Source organism: Zingiber officinale, chromosome 6A, assembly GCF_018446385.1.
Source record: "Zingiber officinale cultivar Zhangliang chromosome 6A, Zo_v1.1, whole genome shotgun sequence".
NCBI classification, from domain to species: Eukaryota; Viridiplantae; Streptophyta; class Magnoliopsida; order Zingiberales; family Zingiberaceae; genus Zingiber; species Zingiber officinale.
The window spans coordinates 146193187-146215491 of NC_055997.1; the positions used below are offsets into that span (position 1 = coordinate 146193187).

Here is a 22305-nt window from a genome sequence, read left to right on the forward strand (position 1 = left end):
TTAATTAAATTCGTTAGTTAAGTAGATTAACACTACAAAAAAATACAGCTTTACCGACGGCTAAAATTTTCCGTCGGTAGTAATCCGAAATCACTGACGGAATAGTATCTTCTGTCGATAATATCTAAATTACCGACGAAAAATTCAATTCCGTCGGTATTATTCAGACATTATCGATGGAATATTTAATTCTATCGGTAATGTGTTATTTTTTTTAAAAAAAAACTACACCGACGGAAAAATACTTTCCGTCGGTAATTTGTTTTTTTTTTTTAAAAAAAAACTTTATCGACCGAATATATATTCCGTCGGTAAAGCCGGCTAAAATAAACCCTAACCCCCTTTCCTTTCTTTCCATGCGCGCGAGCAGCTCTTCCTCCTCCCCGATCTTGCCGGTAAGACCTCTCCCCTCCCTCGTTTTTCTCTTCCTCTCTCTTTGTGTCGGCTGGCGCTGCCCGTTGCCTGCCGCCAGCGGCCTGGTGGCCGCTGTGGCCTGGTGGCCGCTGTGGCCTGGTGGCCGCTGTGGCCTCCTGGCCACTGTGCCAGCCAGCCAACGGCCTGGTGGCCGCTGTGCCGGTCGCCAGCGGCCTCTTGGCCGCTATGTCGGCCGCCAGCGGCCTCCTGGCCGCTGTGCCAGATGTTACTGTGCTGGACGCTGCTATGCCAATCACTGCTGTGGCGAACGCTAGCCCTAGCGCTGTGCCGAATGCCGCCAGCAGTTTGCTGACGGGTGTGTCGGATGTTGTTGTGCTGGCCTGTGCCGGTCGTGTTTCTACTTGTTAATTTTTTTAATAAATTTTGTGCTAAATTATTTTTATTTTGTAAACAAATAGCATTTGTTGCTCTTCTCCGGTAGACCTTCACATCTTCAGGTATAATTTAGTTTATTGTATTTTATATTATTTAGCATTGTTTAATTTAGATATATGTTATGTTCGTATATTAATTTGTAGCATAATATTGTTCTTTTGTTTGTTTTGTTTTTGTACGTTAATCTAAGCTAATTTCTATTTCTCAATTTATTAGTTTTAGGTGAAAATATCTATGAACAAAGCTTTGATGTACAATCAATTAGAAAATGGATTTATTAGAGATGATTTTATTGCTGAAGTTGAAGAATTTGTCAACTTTGTTAAAAGTCATCCAGAATGTATGAATGGCGCAGAATTAAAGTGTCCGTGCAATCATAAAAAATGTCAAAATAGAGCTTTTCGTGATGAAGATACTGTAAAAATGCATATATGTAGGAATGGTTTTGTGCCAAATTACTACAATTGGTACTGTCACGGAGAACCGTATTTGTATGAACCAATTGGGTCTTTCGGTGGTTCATTATCTGGCACAACTTTTACTGCGCATGACTCATCAACTTATGATATTGGAATGCAATCAATGGTTCATGATGCAATGAATGTCATAGTTGATTATTCCAATATAAACGAAAGACCTGCACCTGAATATCAACAACTATATGAAATGTTAAAGGCTAGTGAAAGAGAAGTGTGGGAAGGCATTCCCTCAGGTCACTCGCAATTATCAGCTACTCAAGGTTATTGAATATGAAAGCAGAACATCATTTTTCTGAAAGATGTTATGATGATATATGTCAATTGATGTCAGAGTTACTTCCTGCTAACAACATAATGACAGATAGTTTTTACAGTACCAAGAAATTGGTTAGAGGTTTAGATTTGCCTGTAGAGAAGATTGATTGTTGTGTAAATAACTGCATGATATTTTGGCATGAAGATAATGAACTGAGTGAATGCAAATCTGTACTCACCCTCATTATAAGAATGGTACTCGCATACCAGGGAAGAAGAAGAAAAATATTGCTTGGAAAGTGATGTATTATTTTCCTTTAACCGCTAGACTACAACGTTTGTATGCATATGTCGCTACAGCTTGTCACATGACATGGCATCATGAACATGAGCATGAAGGAGGTATTATGTGTCATCCTTGTGATTCCTCTGCATGGAAACATCTTGATACTGTATTTCCCTCATTTGCAATGGAACCACGTAATGTGAGATTAGGACTTTCTGCTGATGGATTTCAACCATTTGGTCAATCGGGACAGCAATATTCATCCTAGCCAGTTATATTAACACCATAGATGTGCATGAAAGATGAATTTATGTTTCTAACTGTGCTTATTCCTGGTCCAACCAATCCCAAAGAGAAGATAGATGTTTTCTTGCAACCTCTAATTGCAGAATTAAATGATTTATGGAATGTAGGGTCAGTGACTTATGATGTTGCAAGTAAAACTAATTTTAGATTGCATGCTGCATTATTATGGACTATCAGTGATTTTCCAGTATATTCAATGTTGTTAGGATGGAACACGGCGGGAAAATTAGCTTGTCCACACTGCATGACAAAATCTGATGCCTTTTCATTACCTTGTAGTTGGAAAGTATCTTAGTTTGATAATCACCGAAAATTTTTACCTATTGATACACCCTTTCAGGCGAAATAAGAAAAATTTTCTAAAAAATGTTGTAGTCAGAAAACCTCATCCAACATTCCATACATCAGGTGAAGAAATCATTGAACAAATAGACAGTTATGGATTTCTACCAGTATCTCAATCTGGTTCTAATGAGATAAATAGATACATTGTTAGAATGTGCCAGTGTGGTTGGCAAAAAGGGGTATTTTTTGGGAGCTCCCCTATTGGAAGTATCTACTCATTCGACATAATTTAGATGTCATACATGTTGAGAAAAATTTCTTCGATAATATCTTTAACACTGTGATGAATGTGCCTGGAAAAACTAAGGACACTGCAAAATCTCGTGAAGAATTAAAAGAATTAGTAAACAGACCAGAGTTGCATCAAAATGAAACAACAAATAGATTTCCAAAGGCTTGTTATACATTAGACAAAGACGGGAAGCAGGCTCTATGTAGTTGGTTGAAAAAAGTAAAATTCCCAGATGGGTATGCCTCAAATATGGCTCGTTGTGTGGATATAAATAGGTTAAAGATGTTTGGAATGAAGAGTCATGACTGTCATGTATTCATGCAAAGACTTATTCCAGTAGCTTTCCATGATTTACTTCCATATAATGTTTGGCAAGCTCTCACAAAATTAAGTCTATTTTTTAGAGATTTGACAGCGAGGTGTATTACGATGGACGATATGCTTTGGCTAGAAATAGACATTCCTCTCATATTATGTATGTTAGAGCGCATATTTCCACCCAGTTTTTTTGATTCAATGGAACATCTGCCGGTACATTTGTCATATGAGGCACAAATAGCTGGTCCTGTGCAATATAGATGGATGTATCCATTTGAACGGTTTTTGAGAAAATTAAAGAATAATGTTCATAACAAAACAAGAGTTGAGAGCTCAATATGTAATGCTTATCTGGTTGAAGAAGCATCTTCTTTATGCTCCTATTATTTTGCTGATAATACAAAATCAGACATCGCAAGGTTCCTAGAAATTATGATGATGCTCAAGCAATAGACTATTTGATGCTTTCTATTTTTAATTCCTGGCAAACCAATGGGTGCATCTATTTCTAGATTCTTAACTCTAGAAGAATACTATGCTGCAAGAACATACATACTCTTAAATTGTGAAGAGGTCAAACCATACATAAAGTAAGTTGGCTTCTCTAATTAAAAAATTATCCCCCGTTCAATTTGTTTCTTGATATCTCATTTACCTTAAAATTACCTTCTTTTCCAGTTTATATGAACAACAACTATATCTACAAAATTCATCAATGGATGCAGATGGCGTAGCTGAAAAGTTAGAGGTTGAATTTGTATTATGGTTTGAAATATATGTAAGTTGAAGATTTTATCAAATATTTAAGTTCATGTGTGTTAAGTAGTGTTCTAATGTCTACTAATTGTGTAGGTTAAAGACTGTAGAATATCAAATGTGATAGATGATAGGATCATGAATCTTGCATCAGGACCCCTTCGTAAAATAAAGGTCTACTTTGGTTTCTATGTTAATGGCCTCAAATTCCACATGGCACTACGAGATTCACGGAGATTAACCTATAATTCTGGTGTTTGCGTCAAAGGATCTATGGACAACAATAACACTCAGTATGATTACTATGGTAAACTTGAGGAAATCATAGAAGTTGAATATCCTGCATTACCTATTAAGAGGTGTGTGCTATTTAAATGTTCATGGTATGATCCTACCCCAAGAATAGGTACCAGAATACATCCAAAGTATAATTTAGTTGAGGTTAATGCAAACAAAAAGTTCAACAAGTTTGAACCTTTTATTTTCGAGGTACAAGCAGCACAGGGTTTCTATCTTGAATACCCTACAAAGAGAAGAAGACCCAGTGAATGGTTGTATGTTTGTCGAATGAAGCCTCGCTCGATTATAGAAATGTCGAATACCACTCAGGCTACTGATGCATTTCAGAATGACGAAGTGGAGAGACATTCAATTGATACACAACTTGAATCAACATCTCAATTACTTGTTGAAGTTAATGTCACTTGTGAAGAGATAGACGATGGAGAGATGTCCAACAGTGAAGATGAATTTGTACTAACAGAATCTAGCGATGAAGACTTGGAAACTATTAATGTTGATTAATTAGTTGCTAATGTGATGTCCGAACTGTTATTTTCTATATAATTTTGTATTGTGTTGCTAATGTTAATGTTATACATGTGTGTAGATATATTTTTGTATTCTGATGTTAATGTTAATGTTATGCATGTATGTAAATATATTATGTAGATATATTATTACTAGGACATGCATGCTATGTTATTGTGTATATATATTATTATGGCTGAGCAGCAGACAGTAGCACCCTGTGGGTACAAGGTTATTAGAGTTGTGGGAGATACGTAAGTATTTTTGTTATTAGGAAAACAAGTTCATTGGTTTCTTCAATACTTTTCATATCTATTTTTTTTCCTTGCAGATTTGTTCCTGATGGCCACCGGGTAGCCTCTTATATTATTAGTAAGTTTAAAGAGCGAGTATGTGTTTCTGGTACTACATGGAGGCATGTAGACCAGGAGATGAAGACATTTTATTACAATGAATTCGTAGTAAGTAAAATCAATATATTTGGTATTCAATAATATATTTATCCTTTCGTATACTAAAATCTATACTTATAATTGCAGAAAAGATATACATGGGAAGATGGCCAAGAAGAACAGTTTAAACCTACATGGAATACTTATTGTGCTAAACTTTACAAAGACCTCATGTATTATATCAGGAAAAAGGGCACTAGGCCAGCGTATATTTCAAAGACGACATGGAGTGCATGGACGACCACCTGGGTTGTAGAAAGATGGCAAGAAAATGCTGAAAAGGCTCGATCTAATAGAAATACAGAGCCAGATGGCCCGAGCACCGGAATCACCCGGCATACGTCAGGATCGAAATCTATTGTTGAGCATGCTATGGATTTGATAATTTAATTTAAAGCTATAATTTCTAACAATTTTTTATTTTATTATCACATTAATATGTATAATTATGTCCCAAAATATTTGTGTATGTAGGAGCATGATCTTGCTCGGCAGCCCACATGCATGGAGGTATTTCTGAAGACCCATAAGAAGAAAGATGGGTCATTTATCGATTCTCAATCTTGGGCCCTACACGTAAGATTATTAACTTTATTACTTTTGTTCATGCATTTCTATTTTGATTAACTTTAATAATTGTTATCAAATTAAATATTAATCAATATTATAATTTTGAACACAGGAGCAAATGACAGAAAGAGTGGCTCAGGCCTCTCAGCCACCATCAGAGGGGGAGGAGACACAGTCTCTATCCACCGACGCGCTAAATGAGATATATTATGATGTTGTCGGTGGAAGGACAAAAAACTCCACCCTCTACGACCTTGGCTCCTAGGCCAAAGTGGCATTTGATCGTTTGAGAACTCCTAGGGGTCGTGCTACTTCCTCTTCTTCTAGTGAGGTGCAGTCATTAAGACGCAAAAATGAAGAACTGCTCACTCAACTGAAGTCAATGAATGAGAGGATGACTTCTATGGATCAGTGGAGGGCTGATGAGGAGAAGAGGAGGACCGACTAGGATACTCTCTTTGCCAGTATGTGAGAGATTGTGGCAAATTTTGCTCGCACCCAGACGCCAAATGGTCTTGAGTCACAGGAGACTCAAGACCCATCAGACCGTGGTGATTAGCATGTTTCGAGGTTTTTTCAACTACTATTTAAATCTTTATTTATCATACAAGTTACATGAAAAATATATTTGATTGTTTTATTCTACTCTGCTCATTTCTAAATATTACATTATTATATATTTCAAGCTTCAGGGTGTATATATTCAGCACGATCATCATCATCATCATCATTTTCTTTTTATCTAGTTATTTATTTTTTTAAATATAAAATTCATTATACATCTATTTAATATTTTGAATTATACATCGATATCAATTTCATCATAATTTATTGTATTTTACTTTTTGTAGGATTTTACACTATTAGTTGTTTTTGGAGTATATGTTATCATGGTATGGATTTATCTATTTAAGCACGGAAATGCTTTATTTATTTTATGTTTGTTTCTATATGTTTTTATATCTATGGAGTGTGTTGTTTCTATATGTATGGAGTGTTTGTTTCTATATCGATCTGTGGATTGCGTTAGTTTGTTTGTATCTATATATGGTTTGTTAAAATATATAAACTATGATTGTGTTAGTTTATTTGTAAACTGTAATTGTATCTGTAATTGTATGATTCATTTTATATGGATATATAATTTGTATATATGGTTGAATGGGAATACAAATAGCATCTGTCAGTTTTTTTTATTTTACTGACGGAATACCGACGAAATATGTATTCCGTCGGTATTCCGTATCGTAATATACCGAAGGAAATACTATTTTCGTCGGTATTTGCCTACGGAATTGGTATTTCCGTCGGTATTCTCCGATGGAATTGGTAATTCCGTCGGTAAACACCAACAGAATTACCAATTCCGTCGGTAATCACTGACGGAATACAATTCCGTTGGTATTTTTACGATACAACATTTTTATCAGAGTTCCCCTGCTCCGACGGAAATACAACGTCCGTCGGAAAAATGAGCGCTAGTTGTCCACAGGATTTACCGACGGAAAATAACTTCCGTCGAGAAAACAGGCCCCGACGCATATTCTCGCAACAGATTGCTTTCCGTCGGAAATCGATCGGTAAGGCCCTCTAGCGACGGATTACCGACGGAAATATCCGTCGGTAATCCTGTATTTTTTTGTAGTGTAAGTGTTTAAAAATTAATTAAGTTAATTAAATAGTTATTAACTAAGGCTACGTTTGGTTGGGTGTAATATAATCTTGCTTGTAATGTAATCAAATTTGTAATGTAATGTAATGTAATCTTGATTATATTACTATGTTTGGTAATGTAATGTATGTAATTTTTTATTACAAGGATGATTACATTCTTTTATTTGGTGTCCATTATTTTTTATAAAGAATGTAATTCGTATTATTATAAAATAACAAAAATATCCTACGACCTTTACCGATGGTCGCCGCACCTCTGCCGGATCTTGCGGCAACCAACCGTTGTCGCCTCCTCCGCCGGCAGCCGCCATCGGCAATCGGCGATGGCGACGATCGCTGGCGGCGGCGGTGGTCGGTGGCGGCGACAGCTGGCGGTGGTGGAGGCGGCAACGGGTGCCGGCGGTCGGCGACGGGCGGTGGTCGCCGGCGGTCGGCCGGCTGGCGGTGGTCGCCGGCGGCCGACCGGCGGTGGTCGCCGGCGGCTGACGACGACTGGTAGGCGGGGTCGACGGTGATGGGCAGCGGCAGCCCACGGCAGTGGATGGTTGCCGGCCACGATGGACTAGCGGTATATTCGGCATTTAAATTTTAGTTAAACGGTGACCTCGTAATGTAATCCGATTAAATAGTATTTTCTTTGTAATCCAGATTATAAAACTTCACTACCTTTTGTAATCCAGATTACATTACATTACAAGTTTAAAATTAAACCAAACAAAATAATCAATCTTGTAATATAATCCTGATTACATTACAAGGCAGATTACACTCTACCAAACGTAGCCTAAGTTTTAATTAAATTAATTTGGTTGAATAGTTGATTGATTTATTAGATTAATTAATTAATTTGTAAAGAATTAAAAGTTTCAATTATGTTTGATTAAATAGTTTAGATTAACGTTTAATTTTGATTAATATTTGAATTTGATTAAGGTTTCATTTTGATTAATTAAAAATTGAATTGAATTATATTAATTAAAATTTAAATTGAATTAATTAAAAGTTAAATTGAATTATGTTGGTTTAATCAAACTAATTTTAACGTTAGCATCTTACCCATTTCTTAGTTTTGGGAGCCTTATAAGTATTATGAGATTATTATTAATTTCATCATTATTAATTTAATTTAAAATCTAAGGATTGATTTACATTTGAGTGAGATTCAGGTTTAATCATTAGTCAGTTAAATACATATTTCAAAAATTGGCATTCAAGTTGTGACAAGGCACAGGGGTCTTCTTGGGTATCGGAACAACGACCATTTCTAGACAAAACTTTTTTAAAAAATTGTATAGTTAACTTTCTTATTGAAAAACCTTAGTTTAACTAGTCTAGGATTTGGTGAGGTAGCTTCAGTTAGTTCCACTTTACTAAGTATACCAAATATGGTACGACTTATCTTACTTGACTCCTAGACCAAACTTTCTTAATGTACTATCATCTCATCTCACCTTGGTACTAGATTGAGCAAGTTTCAATCAAATCTAAGTCCTGATCTAGCCATTCTTAGTTAATCCTAAATAAAATAAGAAAATAAATAAACTAATAAATCAAACAAGCATGTAAGTTTATTTAATAATAAAAATAGTCTTTCTATTAGCTCTCCTGGATCATAACCTCGATAAGGTCTATCTAGGTAATGAATTTGACCATTGAGGATCCAATATTGATTTGGTACAACTTGATTAGTCAAGTTTGATTTAGGGACTCATACTTAGACTTAGTTTCTATTTTCATTTAAAATTGATAAGTATGATTTAGCTAGTATGTTAGTTTTATATACTAGTCCGGATCGATTGTATATGACTTTTTATTTTTCAAAAATCATATCAAGATTCTTGGAACTTAAGTTGAATCGTTCTAATAAATCCTTAAGTTCTTTAACTTGAGTTTTAAAAGTAGAATTTTCTTCCTCAAGTTGTTGGACTTGAGTTGAAGTTCCACTTTGAACTGATTCATTCAAAGGATTTGGGTTAGTCTCCTCCTTAAGGGTTATTTCCTCCTTTTGGAATGATTTAACCTGAACGTTAGATTTAGCTAACTTATGAGTCAAATATGAAATCATGTTATATAATTTTTCAACTAAAATAGGACCTGAGTGGTGTTGGAACCTTCTGAAAAGGATATGAATCCAAGGCTTCTCTCGAACTTAGCCTCTGATTCGATCTCGATCTTGGCTTCAGATTTGATCTCGACAATGTGAGCGTGTACCGATAGTGCCAATAAGCTTGGTTGAGTTTGTTCTTCTTCGTCTGACTCTTCTGATGATTTGGTTCATGTTGCTTTTAGGGCCATTGATTGGATCATCCTCTTTTTTGTTTAGCATTTTCCGAACTAGGATGACTAGTTCGGAGGTGATATCTTTATCGTCGTTTGAATCTAATTTATCTTCAAATTCGGGTTCGATTTTAGGTTTGGCCTTTGACTCCTTAGTCTTGAATTTTCCTATAAGGCAATATCTTTCTCGACAGTGCATGCATTAGTATATTTGTGTATTTTAAATTCAAAAAATAATTTATCTAATCTAATAATTGAAAGATCCTTGGAAATTTTATAGACATCTACCATAAATGCCTATAAGGTATTTGTAGGAAAGGCTTGTAGTGTATACCTTATAATATCATGGTTCTCCACTTTTTGTCCAATCGAGTGGAGTCCGTTGAGCAGATCTTGAATCCGGTCGTGTAGTTGACTTGTTGATTCTCCATTCTGTATTTTGATGTTATATAATTTATTTAAAACAAATCTTTCTTACATACCTTAGCGTCTGAGGTTCCTTCATGAAGTTCGATCAACTCTTGCCAAAGATCGTTTGTGTTGTTGAACAGTCCAACTCGGTTCAGCTCCTCTTTGGTCAAGCAGCACTGTAAGGTCTGAGTGGCCTTTATGTCTGCCTCAATTTTCCTTTTTGTTGGTCCATACCATTTGTCGCAGGTAAGAGGTACTCCATCTTTGGCGGGGAGTGTGAATCTTGTTTAAATCATGATCCACATCTTCAATTGAGTCTTAAGATGATACTCCATTCAGCCCTTCTAATAACTGAAGTTCTTGTTGGTGCAACTTTAGGTCAAGGTTGACCTGGGTGACCCGACTCGAGTTGACCTGACTCGAGGTATATTTTGATGTTTGACAAAAATAGAGAAGTTGTATTTTGTTGTTTGACAAGAATAGGAACTTGGGGAATTGTGGGTGCAACCTTTGGTCAAGGTTGACCTGGTTGACTCGACTTGTGTTGACCTGATTCGGGAAAAGTCCAAGTATGGAGACTTAGCACGGAAAAGTCCAAGCAGGAAGCTTGGCACGGGAAAAGTCCAAGTATGGAGACTTGACACGGAAAAGTCCAAGCAAGGAGCTTGGCACGGGAAAAGTCCAAGCAGGGAGCTTGGCACGGGGAGTCCAAGTATGGAAGCTTGGCATGGTAGGTCAGAGAGGGCTCGGTAGCTCGTTCTCTGGACCGGACGAAGTCGGAGAGGGCTCGGTAGCTCGTTCTCCGGACTAGGTCAGAGAGGGCTCGGGAGCTCGTTCTCTGGACCAGACGAAGTCGGAGAGGGCTCGGTAGCTCGTTCTCAGGACTAGGTCAGATAGGGCTCAGGAGCTCGTTCTCTGGACCAGACGAAGTCGGAGAGGGCTCGGCAGCTCGTTCTCCGGACTAGGTCAGAGAGGGCTCGGGAGCTCGTTCTTTGGACCGAACGAAGTCGGAGAGGGCTCGGTAGCTCGTTCTCCGGACTAGGTCAAAGAGGGCTCGGTAGCTCATTCTTTGGACCGGATGACGGAGTCGGAGAGGGCTCGGTAGCTCGTTCTCCGGACTAGGTCAGAGAGGGCTCGGTAGCTCGTTCTCTGGACCGGATGACGGAGTCGGAGAGGGCTCGATAGCTCGTTCTCCGGACTAGGTCAGAGAGGGCTCGGTAGCTCGTTCTCTAGATCAGGAAGGCTTTAGGTTTAAGGCTGGGAAATTGGATCGGTCTGTTGACCGATCCAGTGATACCTTAGTTATCTGATCGGTCTGGTGACCGATCAGTAACCCAACAGAAGCTTTCTGTGGGTTATCTGATCGGTCCGTAAAACGATCAGGAAGCAATGTTATCTGAGGAAGCGAGGGGATTCAGAGAAGGGGGGATCGGTCTGTGGACCGATCCACCCATATCCTGATCGATCCACAGACCGATCAGGGATACAGGACCGATGCCTGATCGGTCTGTGGACCGATCAGGGACCTCCTGGACCGATCAGGATAGAGCCTGATCGGTCCAGGCTTAGCCGTTGTGACTCAACGGCTAGATTTCTGGATTCTTCTTTGTCTTCTTCGCAGGTGCAACATATAAGCCTCTACAGTGAAGGTGGAAAAATGAACTTCTTCTTCCTCTTTGCAATCTGAGCTTTGTTGAGCTCTCCACTGCTGAAGCTTTGTGTGAGCTTTCCTCGGCTGGACTCCAACTGATCAGTTGCTGCTATTGTTGGCGTGAAGTGGTTGCTTCATCACCAGTCGACGAGAAGGCAAGCAAACTAGTGTTTTTACATTTATATTGTTCTTGGCTTCTTGCTTTATCTTTGTACTCCGATCTTGCTGTTGCAAGAGAGATTGTGGCGAGGTTTCTCCACCCAGAAGGAGTTTTTATTAGCTGGTTTTCCGGGGTCTCATCCACCGACGGATTGATAGGATTCGTCCACCTTACGGACACGCTGAGGAGTAGGAGTATCATCTCCGAACCTCGTTATATCGTCGCGTTTGAGGTTTGATCTTCTCCATTTTCGTTTCTATCTTTTATTTCCGCTGCGCTAACTAAAATTGTAGGAAGAAACGTGAATTTGGGGTCGGCTATTCACACCCCCCCTCTCTAGCCGCGTCCGAAGGTCCTAACAGTTCTCGCCAGAGAAAAGAGGCGGACGCTCGGTACTGTAGCCTTCTTGATAGGCTATTTTGAATAAACCTTGCAAAAGCAAAACAAAAAGTAGAACATACCAAGACTTGGTCTTACATTAGTAGTGTGGAAGAAAGAGAAAGAAAAATCACTCGAGTGATGTTATACCAACTTTGAGAAATTCTAAAAAAAATAAGAAATTTGTTTTTTTTTAAAAAAAAGGTTATTACACTAATTCTAACATATGCTGAAAATTTGAAAATGTAAAACCAGAAAAAAAAAAGGCGTAAAAAATATTTTTTGCTTAAAAGAAATATATTTTTTTCCTAAAAAAATAAAAAAGCAACGAAATGCTTTTATGATGGTTGTACCAATTCATAATGCCCTTGTTCTGATACCAATTATAGGATCAAAAAATCGTACTAGAGAGGGGTGAATAGCACTCATAGCTTTTTCATGTTTTCGTAAAACAGTCGAGAGTACGTAACAGAAATAAGAAAGATAAAAATCAATGCTAACACAATTTCTTTTACTTGGTTCAGAGCATTTGGCAACTCCTACTCTAAGGTCCACTATCGTTGATCGCTTTTGTTAGGCAATCTACTAAAGATTCATCAATTACAAAAACACCGATTATAATAAATGAAATGAAAATAATAAACGCTTATACCAACAACTTGCAAGGATCTAGACTTGAGTGTTGTCATTGGCTGATTGTTTTACTGATTGTTTTAGCGTAGTGGAGAGCTTTTCAGAACATCACAGAAGTCGTGTAAAAAGTTATCTTTAAGGTGTCGGTTGAACTCTCTTTGATAGCCTTGTCCGAGTACCTAAATCAATCCCGGGTGCCCCCATAAAGCTAACGTAGCGTGACCTCAGCAAAACTCTATCTGTCAAAGTTTATCCTGATCCAAGGGTCTAAACCACTCTTGAGCGCTTGGACACTAACATGTGTCAGCTAATCAGAGCGAGTCACCTCATCTACACGAGTGGCTGGGTTCAAGCCCATCCAGGCGCCTAGACCTATTTCGGGTTTCTAGACCCTTCCAGGCGCCTAGTAGCCCTTATTTTGACCAACTTCCAACTTTTAATTTCCTATATCACAGAGTTAGCAAGACAAGTATAATATAATAATCATATTGACTTTGGATTTCGCGTGAAACCTTAGGTCAAATCACACCTATTGTTCCCTTAACGGGGAACACGTTCTCACCTACTTCTCTTAGGAGAGTTTATCTTTTGTCAAACTCTTGTTTAGCCTTTTACTCAACATCCGATCTTTGACTTCGGAACTTCCCGCTAGACGCTCGATTGTTGAACCACCTAGACTTCCTCCTGGTGTCCGCAACCCTAGGGCTTCCCGCCCGATGTCCTCGATTTGCCAAATCTTTTGCCTAGTCCACTTGACTAGATCTTCATGCTCAATCCCTTGACAAAACTGTGTCCAATCCCTTGACTAGAATTTTATATCTAGCCCTCTTGATCAGGACTTCTTTTCCTATCCTTAACTAGATTTTGCCTTCACACTCAGGTATTGATGGAGTTGGTCCGAGACCAAAAGAACAGATTTTGAAAGGAGAGGCCAGCCTGAGCTTTTTTTTCATTGATAAAATAGAGTATGTACATAGCATTGAAAGTATATCAACATAGTACGTACATGACGGATACTTAAGCTCTTTAAGTCCGATAGATCTGTAAATAAGTAGGATTCTATTGTAGCTCTATCCCTTTAAGGTCTTGTAACTAATATCCTCCTGAATTTAGTTTGAGAATGACCCGATATGATCCCTTTTATTAAGACTTTAATTTACTGACATCTTCTACCAACTTAATCTTCTTTCAGGCTAAATCATCGATGACTTTTTTATTATAAATTTTTAAAATACAGAGGATAACTTTTTTATAATAAGTTTTTAAAATAGGATGACTTTTTTTATTATAAATTTGACGCATCTTCTTTCTAACGGTATACCACAAGCCAAGAGGCTTTTTTTTTTTTTTTCTGATTTCGCTTATCAATACCAATTTGAAGCGTCGTTTGTCGAGAATATCTTGGTCGTAGGGACAAAACTGACCCTCCCTCACTACTTGTTAACTTGGATAGGAAACAAATAACTATTCATTGACTACGGAGAGAAGGACTGCTCAGCCACAATTATCTGAATTCTACCGTATCATTATACATACCTGACATAATTAAATCCGAGCTAATAAAAGTTCACTTATTGAAATTTACAAAGCAAGTTTACAATTCATTGTTATAACAAATGCCTAGGAAAGATTCAGATAATCCACCATCAGTATACGCTAGAAGTACAAATTGCAAGCATTTTGCATTGAACATCTTATTCTAAACTAAAGAAGAACAAAATTCTCAAACTTCATTCACTCAGATAGTCTCATGTCCACACACAAGCAATAAAAATACGAGTGCTCGACATATATGTGACGAGGTTTCTCTCTTGACGCATACAAAGATGAAATCGATGAAAAATAAGTAATAAAAGCATCGCAACAATGATATACCGGGTCATCGATGAAAAAAGCAATGCAGTTGTTGGAACAGAAATGGAGTCCCCATGCCGAGTTGATTTTCGTTCCTGCAGTAGTCAATGAAGGGAAAGTTGGGTTATAAGACAGAATCTGTGAAGAACAAAATGTAGAATTTCATAGCTTACTGATCCCAAGTATCAAATAGATTATTGCAAAAAGTATCAAGTAGATTATTTTTCTGATTCAGTCTGCTAAATTTTCTCCAAATGCCCATCTGTCAACCTATAATTTATTGAAAAACAGAACAAGTTCACTTGTTTGATTAGCAGTAATCATCCAAAGTCAACATTTAAGAGTTTTTTTAATGTCTTCCAGGTTTCATTAATAACAAAACACCTCTTAATCTCTTCATTTTATTATCAAACGCCCTATCAAAACAAAAACACTCATTTTACTCTTCTACCTAAATTACTTATTTATTAATGTGGTCATATTTTGACACCAAAATACCCATTTTACTCTTTAGGAGATATTTTGGCATAAATGATTTTTAATGGGCATTTTGAAAAGTTGTTGTTGAGGGGATTTTTTGGGTGTTACAAAATTAATTTTGCTACATGTGCTATGGAGCAAAAGCATTTAGTAAAATCTAGAAACTGAAGTCACAAGAGAAGGTTTCTAAGTGAAGATATTTGAGCACACTGGTCTGCAACACAAAAACACATGAAAATAGTAGCAAGAAACTGGAAATCCTCATAGAATAATATTATTGATGATCGATTTATTAGGCATCAAACCATATAATCTCAGCTATTATAGACACAAATTCCTTTAATAAACTTGATGCAAGAACTGTAATATTTGAATGTCTTAAGCCATTTTTAATTACAATTTTCTTAAGAGTTTCTGCCGTCAACTCTAATCAATTAAGCATATATCAGTATCTAACTTACTGAACGTCTTTGAACACATCTACTTAATATATTTTTCTCATTTCACTGTTTATAGGATCAGAGCAACGTCTACTTGCTCACATATAATATTATTTTATATGCAGTTTTTCAAGGAAGCGCACAATTCTACCATAACATACATTTACCTTTTTGTAGGTTTTTTTTGTTTCCTATATATGAATCACATATGAATCAAAAACTCATTTACATTTCAACTATTTACTCTTTATCATATTAATAATGGTATTTTCAATATATTCTCTCCGATAAATGATAAATAAAAAATATATAAAAGTGTTAGAAGTGTAAGCTCATCCGTCATTATAATTCATTCCATTTTTTATTATCAACAACATTTCTTGTAATTATAATTCTACATAAAATCATCAATTTCTAAAATTTTTTTAATAGCTTAAACTTCAAATTTAATCTATTGACGTTCTCATTAATCTGCACAATAAAGTCTACAAATAATTTACAAGGAGGACAGCTATCTTTAGTGTAACTGGAAAATGTATCTAGAACTAATATACAAAATAGAGATTCATCTAAATCAACATTTATAAGAAAGCCATTTATTACTCCTTATACTCAAAACACAAGAAAGTATTTAACATCCGTCATTTATTACACTCCTTATAGTCAATCACAATAAACTTTTTGAAACTATTTGACATCATACATGCTATTTGTCACATACTTGTATGATTAATATTCTTTCTAATAGTTTCCTTATCTGATTCGAATATACAAGAATAAATCCATCAAAATTAGTGATCTATCTAGAATTGCATTTCTAACAAAGTTTTAGTTGCCCAATTTCATATGTTGTAGTGCTTGGTGAGGTCAACCTCTAACAATTTCAATTTTGGTATCAGTTTGTATCATCCCAGGATAAAATTGTTTCAGTGCTCAGCCAGCCAAATACGTCATTGGTCAATCCATTCCCACAGTTTTGAATCTAATTGAATAGATATATGGTTATATTTGGAACTAATTTTCTTTGATTATTTATGACCTAATTAAATGCCTAATTGGTAGAACTAGGATAATCTAACATCTAAACTAATCATAGTTTAATTTAGACTAAACTAAAGCCAACAATCAAGTTGAACTAGGTACGAACGAACCAAATTATATACTATAAATATGTACCCATTAATTATTAGTTGCTCTATTAGAGGATTCTTGAGGTACTCAAAACTTCTCTCATTTCTGTGATCATAGATTTCTCATCTTCAATGCATTAATCTCCAGTATGATCTCCAATAAACAATTGAACTTGGTCTCTCCCAAGTCTACAAACCTAAGGCTCTTTGTCACAACCCTCTTCTATAGCTACATAATACACCTTTGCCTTCTTCCTACCTAACAAAGGGTCTATTTTGATTGATATGGACAAAGACAGTGGCATGTATCATCAATACGAACAATACACAATTTTAAAGCAACCACAAAGCCAACAATAATGATCAGATAAGTGCACCAATTCGAGTGCAAACATGCTTTAAAAGTAACCAAAAGCCTCAAAAATAGATATGTAGCAGCAGTTAAATGGCTATTTCTTAATAATTCTAAAATGCACTATAAGAGATCATTAAAACTTATTTATAGTAGCTATTTTCAGGCAAATTTGCTATATATATATATATATATGCAATTGGAATTCTTACATCCTTTCAAAGTGACCAAAATACTTTAAAATGGTAAATACAATGCAGCAATTTTAGTCAAATTGTTACATGTATATAGCATTTTTATTGTCAATTTTAACCAAAATTATCATATTTTTTACTTTTATTTTTTTTAAATACTTTTCTTCTAAACTTAGATAATTTTTATCAACCAGTATGATTTTATGAGCAGGTGAAGGTGGATAAGTTGGTTTGAAGGCATTTACAGTCAGACACTATAGATGTAGCACTCTTTTGATGTTTTAGGAAAAATGTGCCCGTTGGCATTTAGAATCAAAGGAATGCTCTTATGATTTTTACCTAAATATTATCTTTTACTTTGACCTAATGAATATTACTAACAGTATAACAATCTTACAAAATTTTCTTTTCAAGATATAATTATCACATAAGACTTTAGCAAAAACAAATAAAAACCCAATAGCTATATTCTCTTTATTTTATTCATGATGCATATCTTCATTAATGTCATTTGCTGAGTAGCTATACTTTCTATAGAAATTTCATATCTACCTTTGGTGTTAACTATTCTCACTTTTCAGATGCATAAATTAATAATTAATTCTAAGAGTATATATAAGCTTTTGTACTTCAGCATTTTATATGATCCTTTTCCCCTGTTGCACTTCTATTTAAGGGCATTTGTAAATATTGAATTCATTTCTTTATCATGGTAATAGATGCAAGGAGCAAATAGTGAGGTGCCTGATCATAGAACATGTTCAAACACACTTTTGCAACTAGCATAGGTGCCAAAAAAAAAAAATTAGGACATCAAAAAGGAAGGAAAGATCCAAGGCAAATAGTGTGATAAAAAAGAATGCGCTAAAGTTGATGTATGAATGGTTGGCAGAAAGCAGAGCATCCAATTAATGGGATTAAAACCTTTCCTACTCTTGACACCTGCTATAGACAAGGAAATGGGAGAACTAAAAGAGAGATATAAAATTGCTAATGGCCACCCGTCATTCCACCAGTAATTTTCTTCCTGGGTAGACATTAACAGTTACGAAAGCTATGGGAACTAATCAACAACACGTGCAACCTCGAGAAAAGCATAGCCCGATTACTAAACGAGATAAATCCAAAAAGCACTTCTGAAAAGAGATAAATACGTAGTAAGCAAACAAAGGTAATATTAAAGTAATAGATGCCATGGAGGAAGTTTATTTGGAAGAGTAATAATTTACCAGCAAAGCGATTTGCACGATGCATCATTTTTCTGATTGTTCAGCTCTTTCCTTTTCCCTTCAGGCTCGATTGCCGATAACCTTCGCCATAATATAGCTGCAGACGGCCGTCGAACCCAGCTGGAAATTGATCATCAGCATTAGGAGTAGCCGAGCCTGCCCCAGCGCCGAAGAAGAACTGGAGGTTCGAACCGTCAACCGGGGAAGAGAGCCTCTGTAGGTGGTTTTGACTGTGGCTGTCCTGCTGAGGCAACTGAGCTGGTGAATTGGACTGAAGGGTCCCCCTGTTGAAACCCACAAGACCAGATGACGAAATTGAAAAGTTAAGGTTGTAGTCCCCTGTCGCCGCCACCGCGGAGACTGGGAAGTAATGGTCTTGCAAGAAAGAGAACTGCTGCATTTCTTGGTGGTCGCCGGTGCCTGCAATGTTAAAAGGCAGCATTCCCATGGGAGAGATGTTTCCCAAGTGAGAGTGGTTGGAAAACCCTGAAGGCAGCTGCTGACTCTTCTGAGATTGGGGGAAGAGAACAGCATTGCCAAAGTAATCGGCCGTTGATACTTGCTTTTGAATGCAATTGTGACTGGAATGATCGCCAACTGTGGCGACAGCGGTTGCGTCATTGTTTCCCCCATGGCGGCTGCCACCGCCAGTGAGAAGCTGCGTAAAAGAGGTCTGAGGGTTCAGTTTCTGGTGGGCGGAGACAACGATGCGGCTTCCGTCATCTCTATCCTTCTCTTTATCCTTGGACGCTGGCTCTCGAGCCCGCTCTCGGGCCATGATGAGGCTCTCGGAGCGCGAGAGTGACAAGACCGAGCCTTTGCTGGTGTCCGAGGTACTGCTGCACCCCGACTTGGTCGACGGATGCTGCTGCTGGTGGCTATGGTTGTAGCTGGGCTCCACATCAGGATCCGCCTTCATGGCGTCTTTCCCGTCGGGAAGACGCAACTTCGGGAAGGCATCGAGGGGAGGTAGCTCATTGATAGCGGCCGCCGCAGCCTTAATCAGCCACTCGATAGCCTTGCTCGGCTGGTCGTAACCAAGGCGGTCTTGGAGGTCATAGAACTGGATGGCAGTGGAGACGGAAAGGCGCACTCGCCGGTCTCGAAGGCCCTTCGCCGTGTAGACCTTGCTGTGTCGATCCTTCCCGCCAGTGGCCCGCGAGACCCGGAAGATCCTCGACGACGGTTGCTGCTGCCATGGAGGGATGCGGCTAGCGGCGACTCCTCTGCCCTTCTTCTCGCCGTCCTCTTCGTCCTCTTCCTGGTGCTCTTTGTGCCCTATCTTGGCGGCTATGTTGCCGTTGCCCGCCACCACCCGTGTCCTCTTACAGCCTTGGTTATTCTCCTCCACTTCCATCTGGTTCTAGTGTCTCTATTGGGCCCAAGATCCGACCTTTACCGCCTTCCTGGCCGCTCCTTAATCTCCTTTCTGAAAAGCGGTGGGCGACTAAGAGCGGAGGTGTGTCAGCTCTAGGCCTTATAGGATTTCTGAGAGTCAGCGGAAGGATGTCCTTTTGCAAACGCAATTAGCACTGGTGGCGAGCTGACAGACGCAGTAATACTTGCGGAAAAAAAAAATGAAACGGAGTGAAAAAGCAAGACCTTTGGACGCTCGAGATCGCACTCGTATCCGGCGATCGGCTGTTCCCGGCTTTCTTCTCTCTCTTCCTGCAGCTTGCGGTCACCGGGCGGGCAGAAATCAGCGTTGCCTCCTGCAACACGGCAGTAAGCAGCACAGGCTGCAACAAGGGCAGTAAGAATTGTGCAAGCGTAGGCGTAAAAAGACGAAACAAACGGCAGCTGCAACCATTAATTTCAACAGCAGCTTTAAAGCCAAAAACCAAATCAAACACGGAAAAAAAGACCACAGAGAGCAACCGAGCAAAGAAAATCAAATAAAAAACAAAAATTCACAACAGAATATGGTTGCCGAAATCTCAACAATTACTCTTCAGTATCAATCACGCATCAAAATTTTAGACTTTTCATCCAAGGATATTTTACCTTATTCCGATCTAATGCTGCTGCGTGTAAAACCATCCAGATCTACCACAGACCCAAAAATCTCCACTCAAGCTCACCTCCAGCTCCCGATTCGAAGCAGCCAAGTTGGGATCGACCTCCATTCTCCCCGATTGTCCTCCGGACGGCTCGTCACACAAATGCTGCTCTCTACTCACTCCGAACGAGACCAAAACCGTCCTTTCCCAGGCCACTACAACCGCTTTAGACCATAATCCTTCATTTCTGTACCTCGATCTCCTCCTCTCCGCAATATCCCCAGTGCCCGAGGAGCGCAACTGCGATTGGGTGCAAGGTACAGCGAGGATCTAAGCTCGCAAAGTCGCAAAAGCCGTGGGGAATCGCGCTTCTTTCGTCGCTAAATCCCAGTTTAATCCACCCGAGAAAAGAGACGACGGAAGGCAATCGATAAGCGAGAGCTCGCGTTCCGAAACCCTAGTTGTTCCCATCCGAGCAATGCCCGAGCTTATCGAGAAACCCAGCAATCACTCCGCCATTTTTATAAGGGTATTGATAAATGGTCATAATCTGACCGTCAGAATATATACATACAAGTATTTTAATAATATATATATATATATAACTCCCTCCTCCACCACCCCGTCCTAATCCCAGACACCACCCACCCACTCCTCCACTCCCCTTTCACCACGTCTCGAAACATTCCAACTCCCCCAAACGCGCCTCTTCTCATTGGCCCGAGTCGCACCTCGGCGCCTCCTTCCAAACAGCGCGAAACTTTCCGATAAGCAAAATTTGCCCTTCGTCCTTTATAATGGACTTCCCCCGGTAGTTCGTCGACTCTGTTCATGCACTTCTACCTTCCCCTCCAGGGGCCCGCTTCTTCTACATTCAGGTTGCAGGTACACTAGCGAGTACGGAACACTCGAGTTAATAACAAGTAAAATTTCTTAAACTCGATATATATATATATATATATATATATAATTATTGGATTAAATATTATATTTATCCCAAGATGTATACTAATTTTAGTTATCCTCACGAATGCATAAACAAAAAGTAAAATTTTTCTTTTTTTTTTTTTTGGTCAACTTACCAATCTTCTCATCTCAAATATTATTTTCTAAATATCTAAATCATATTTTTATTTAAAAATTACTTTATAATTTAGATGCACGTATTTTCACTTTCTTTCTCCTTCTATCCTTCTATTTGATTTTATAAACACAAAATGATCATAAACTTCCTTCGTTTGTCATATCTTCTCGTATTATTTAACGAAATTACAAAAAACTATTTAAGATTTAAAAATATTATCGTAAGAATTTCAAAAAAAAAATTTAAAGGACAACAACGATTAAGAACCTCAGTATTGAAGGACAAACTCCTAGCAAAAGTGAAATTCATAAAAAAATATAGTTAAAAATTTAACGATATATGTATAAATTTATTATTATAAAATAGGATTATTACAGTTTGGTAGCAAAGGGTAATCACAAAAATTGTATTTATGATTTTATTAGAAGTGTGGAGAATAAATATCCAATAACACATGCAATGTGATATACTCCAATACTTAATCGGTTTGCAAGGTGCTCCGCAGTGATGCTAGATTTCAGTTAGACCTTGCTGATGCATATTAGATTGATATGCTAGATATTAACACGTTGGATCAAATATGTGATCATATCAGGCTCACTTTTTTCCTTGATTAAAATTTTGATTTGGTACTAATGCGGTATTGATGAAGGGTCTCACCTCGTTGCCACGGTAGAGATCAAAGAAGGTCAAATTCAAGACCAGGGATTAAGCTCTAACCCACCGTTTTCGACACGAG

At 37.9% G+C, this 22305-nt stretch overlaps 1 protein-coding gene across 2 annotated transcripts; it reads right to left on the reverse strand.

Moving 5' to 3' along the window:
- Nucleotides 1-14508: 14508 nt before the first annotated feature.
- On the reverse strand, nt 14509-21014 carry LOC121998544 (transcription factor TCP24-like). 2 transcript variants are annotated; one of them, XM_042553511.1, is made up of 4 exons: nt 20487-21014; nt 20085-20221; nt 18483-19970; nt 14509-14752 (listed from the first exon to the last, which is right to left on the reverse strand). In XM_042553511.1, exon 3 carries the CDS (start codon nt 19837-19839, stop codon nt 18523-18525), a length of 1317 nt encoding a protein of 438 aa, XP_042409445.1. In that variant the 5' UTR covers nt 19840-19970; nt 20085-20221; nt 20487-21014; the 3' UTR covers nt 14509-14752; nt 18483-18522. The 2 variants fall into 2 exon arrangements, with proteins under 2 accessions (XP_042409445.1, XP_042409444.1); XM_042553510.1 differs by having other exon boundaries at nt 18483-20221.
- Between the last annotated feature and the right edge of the window lie 1291 nt (nt 21015-22305).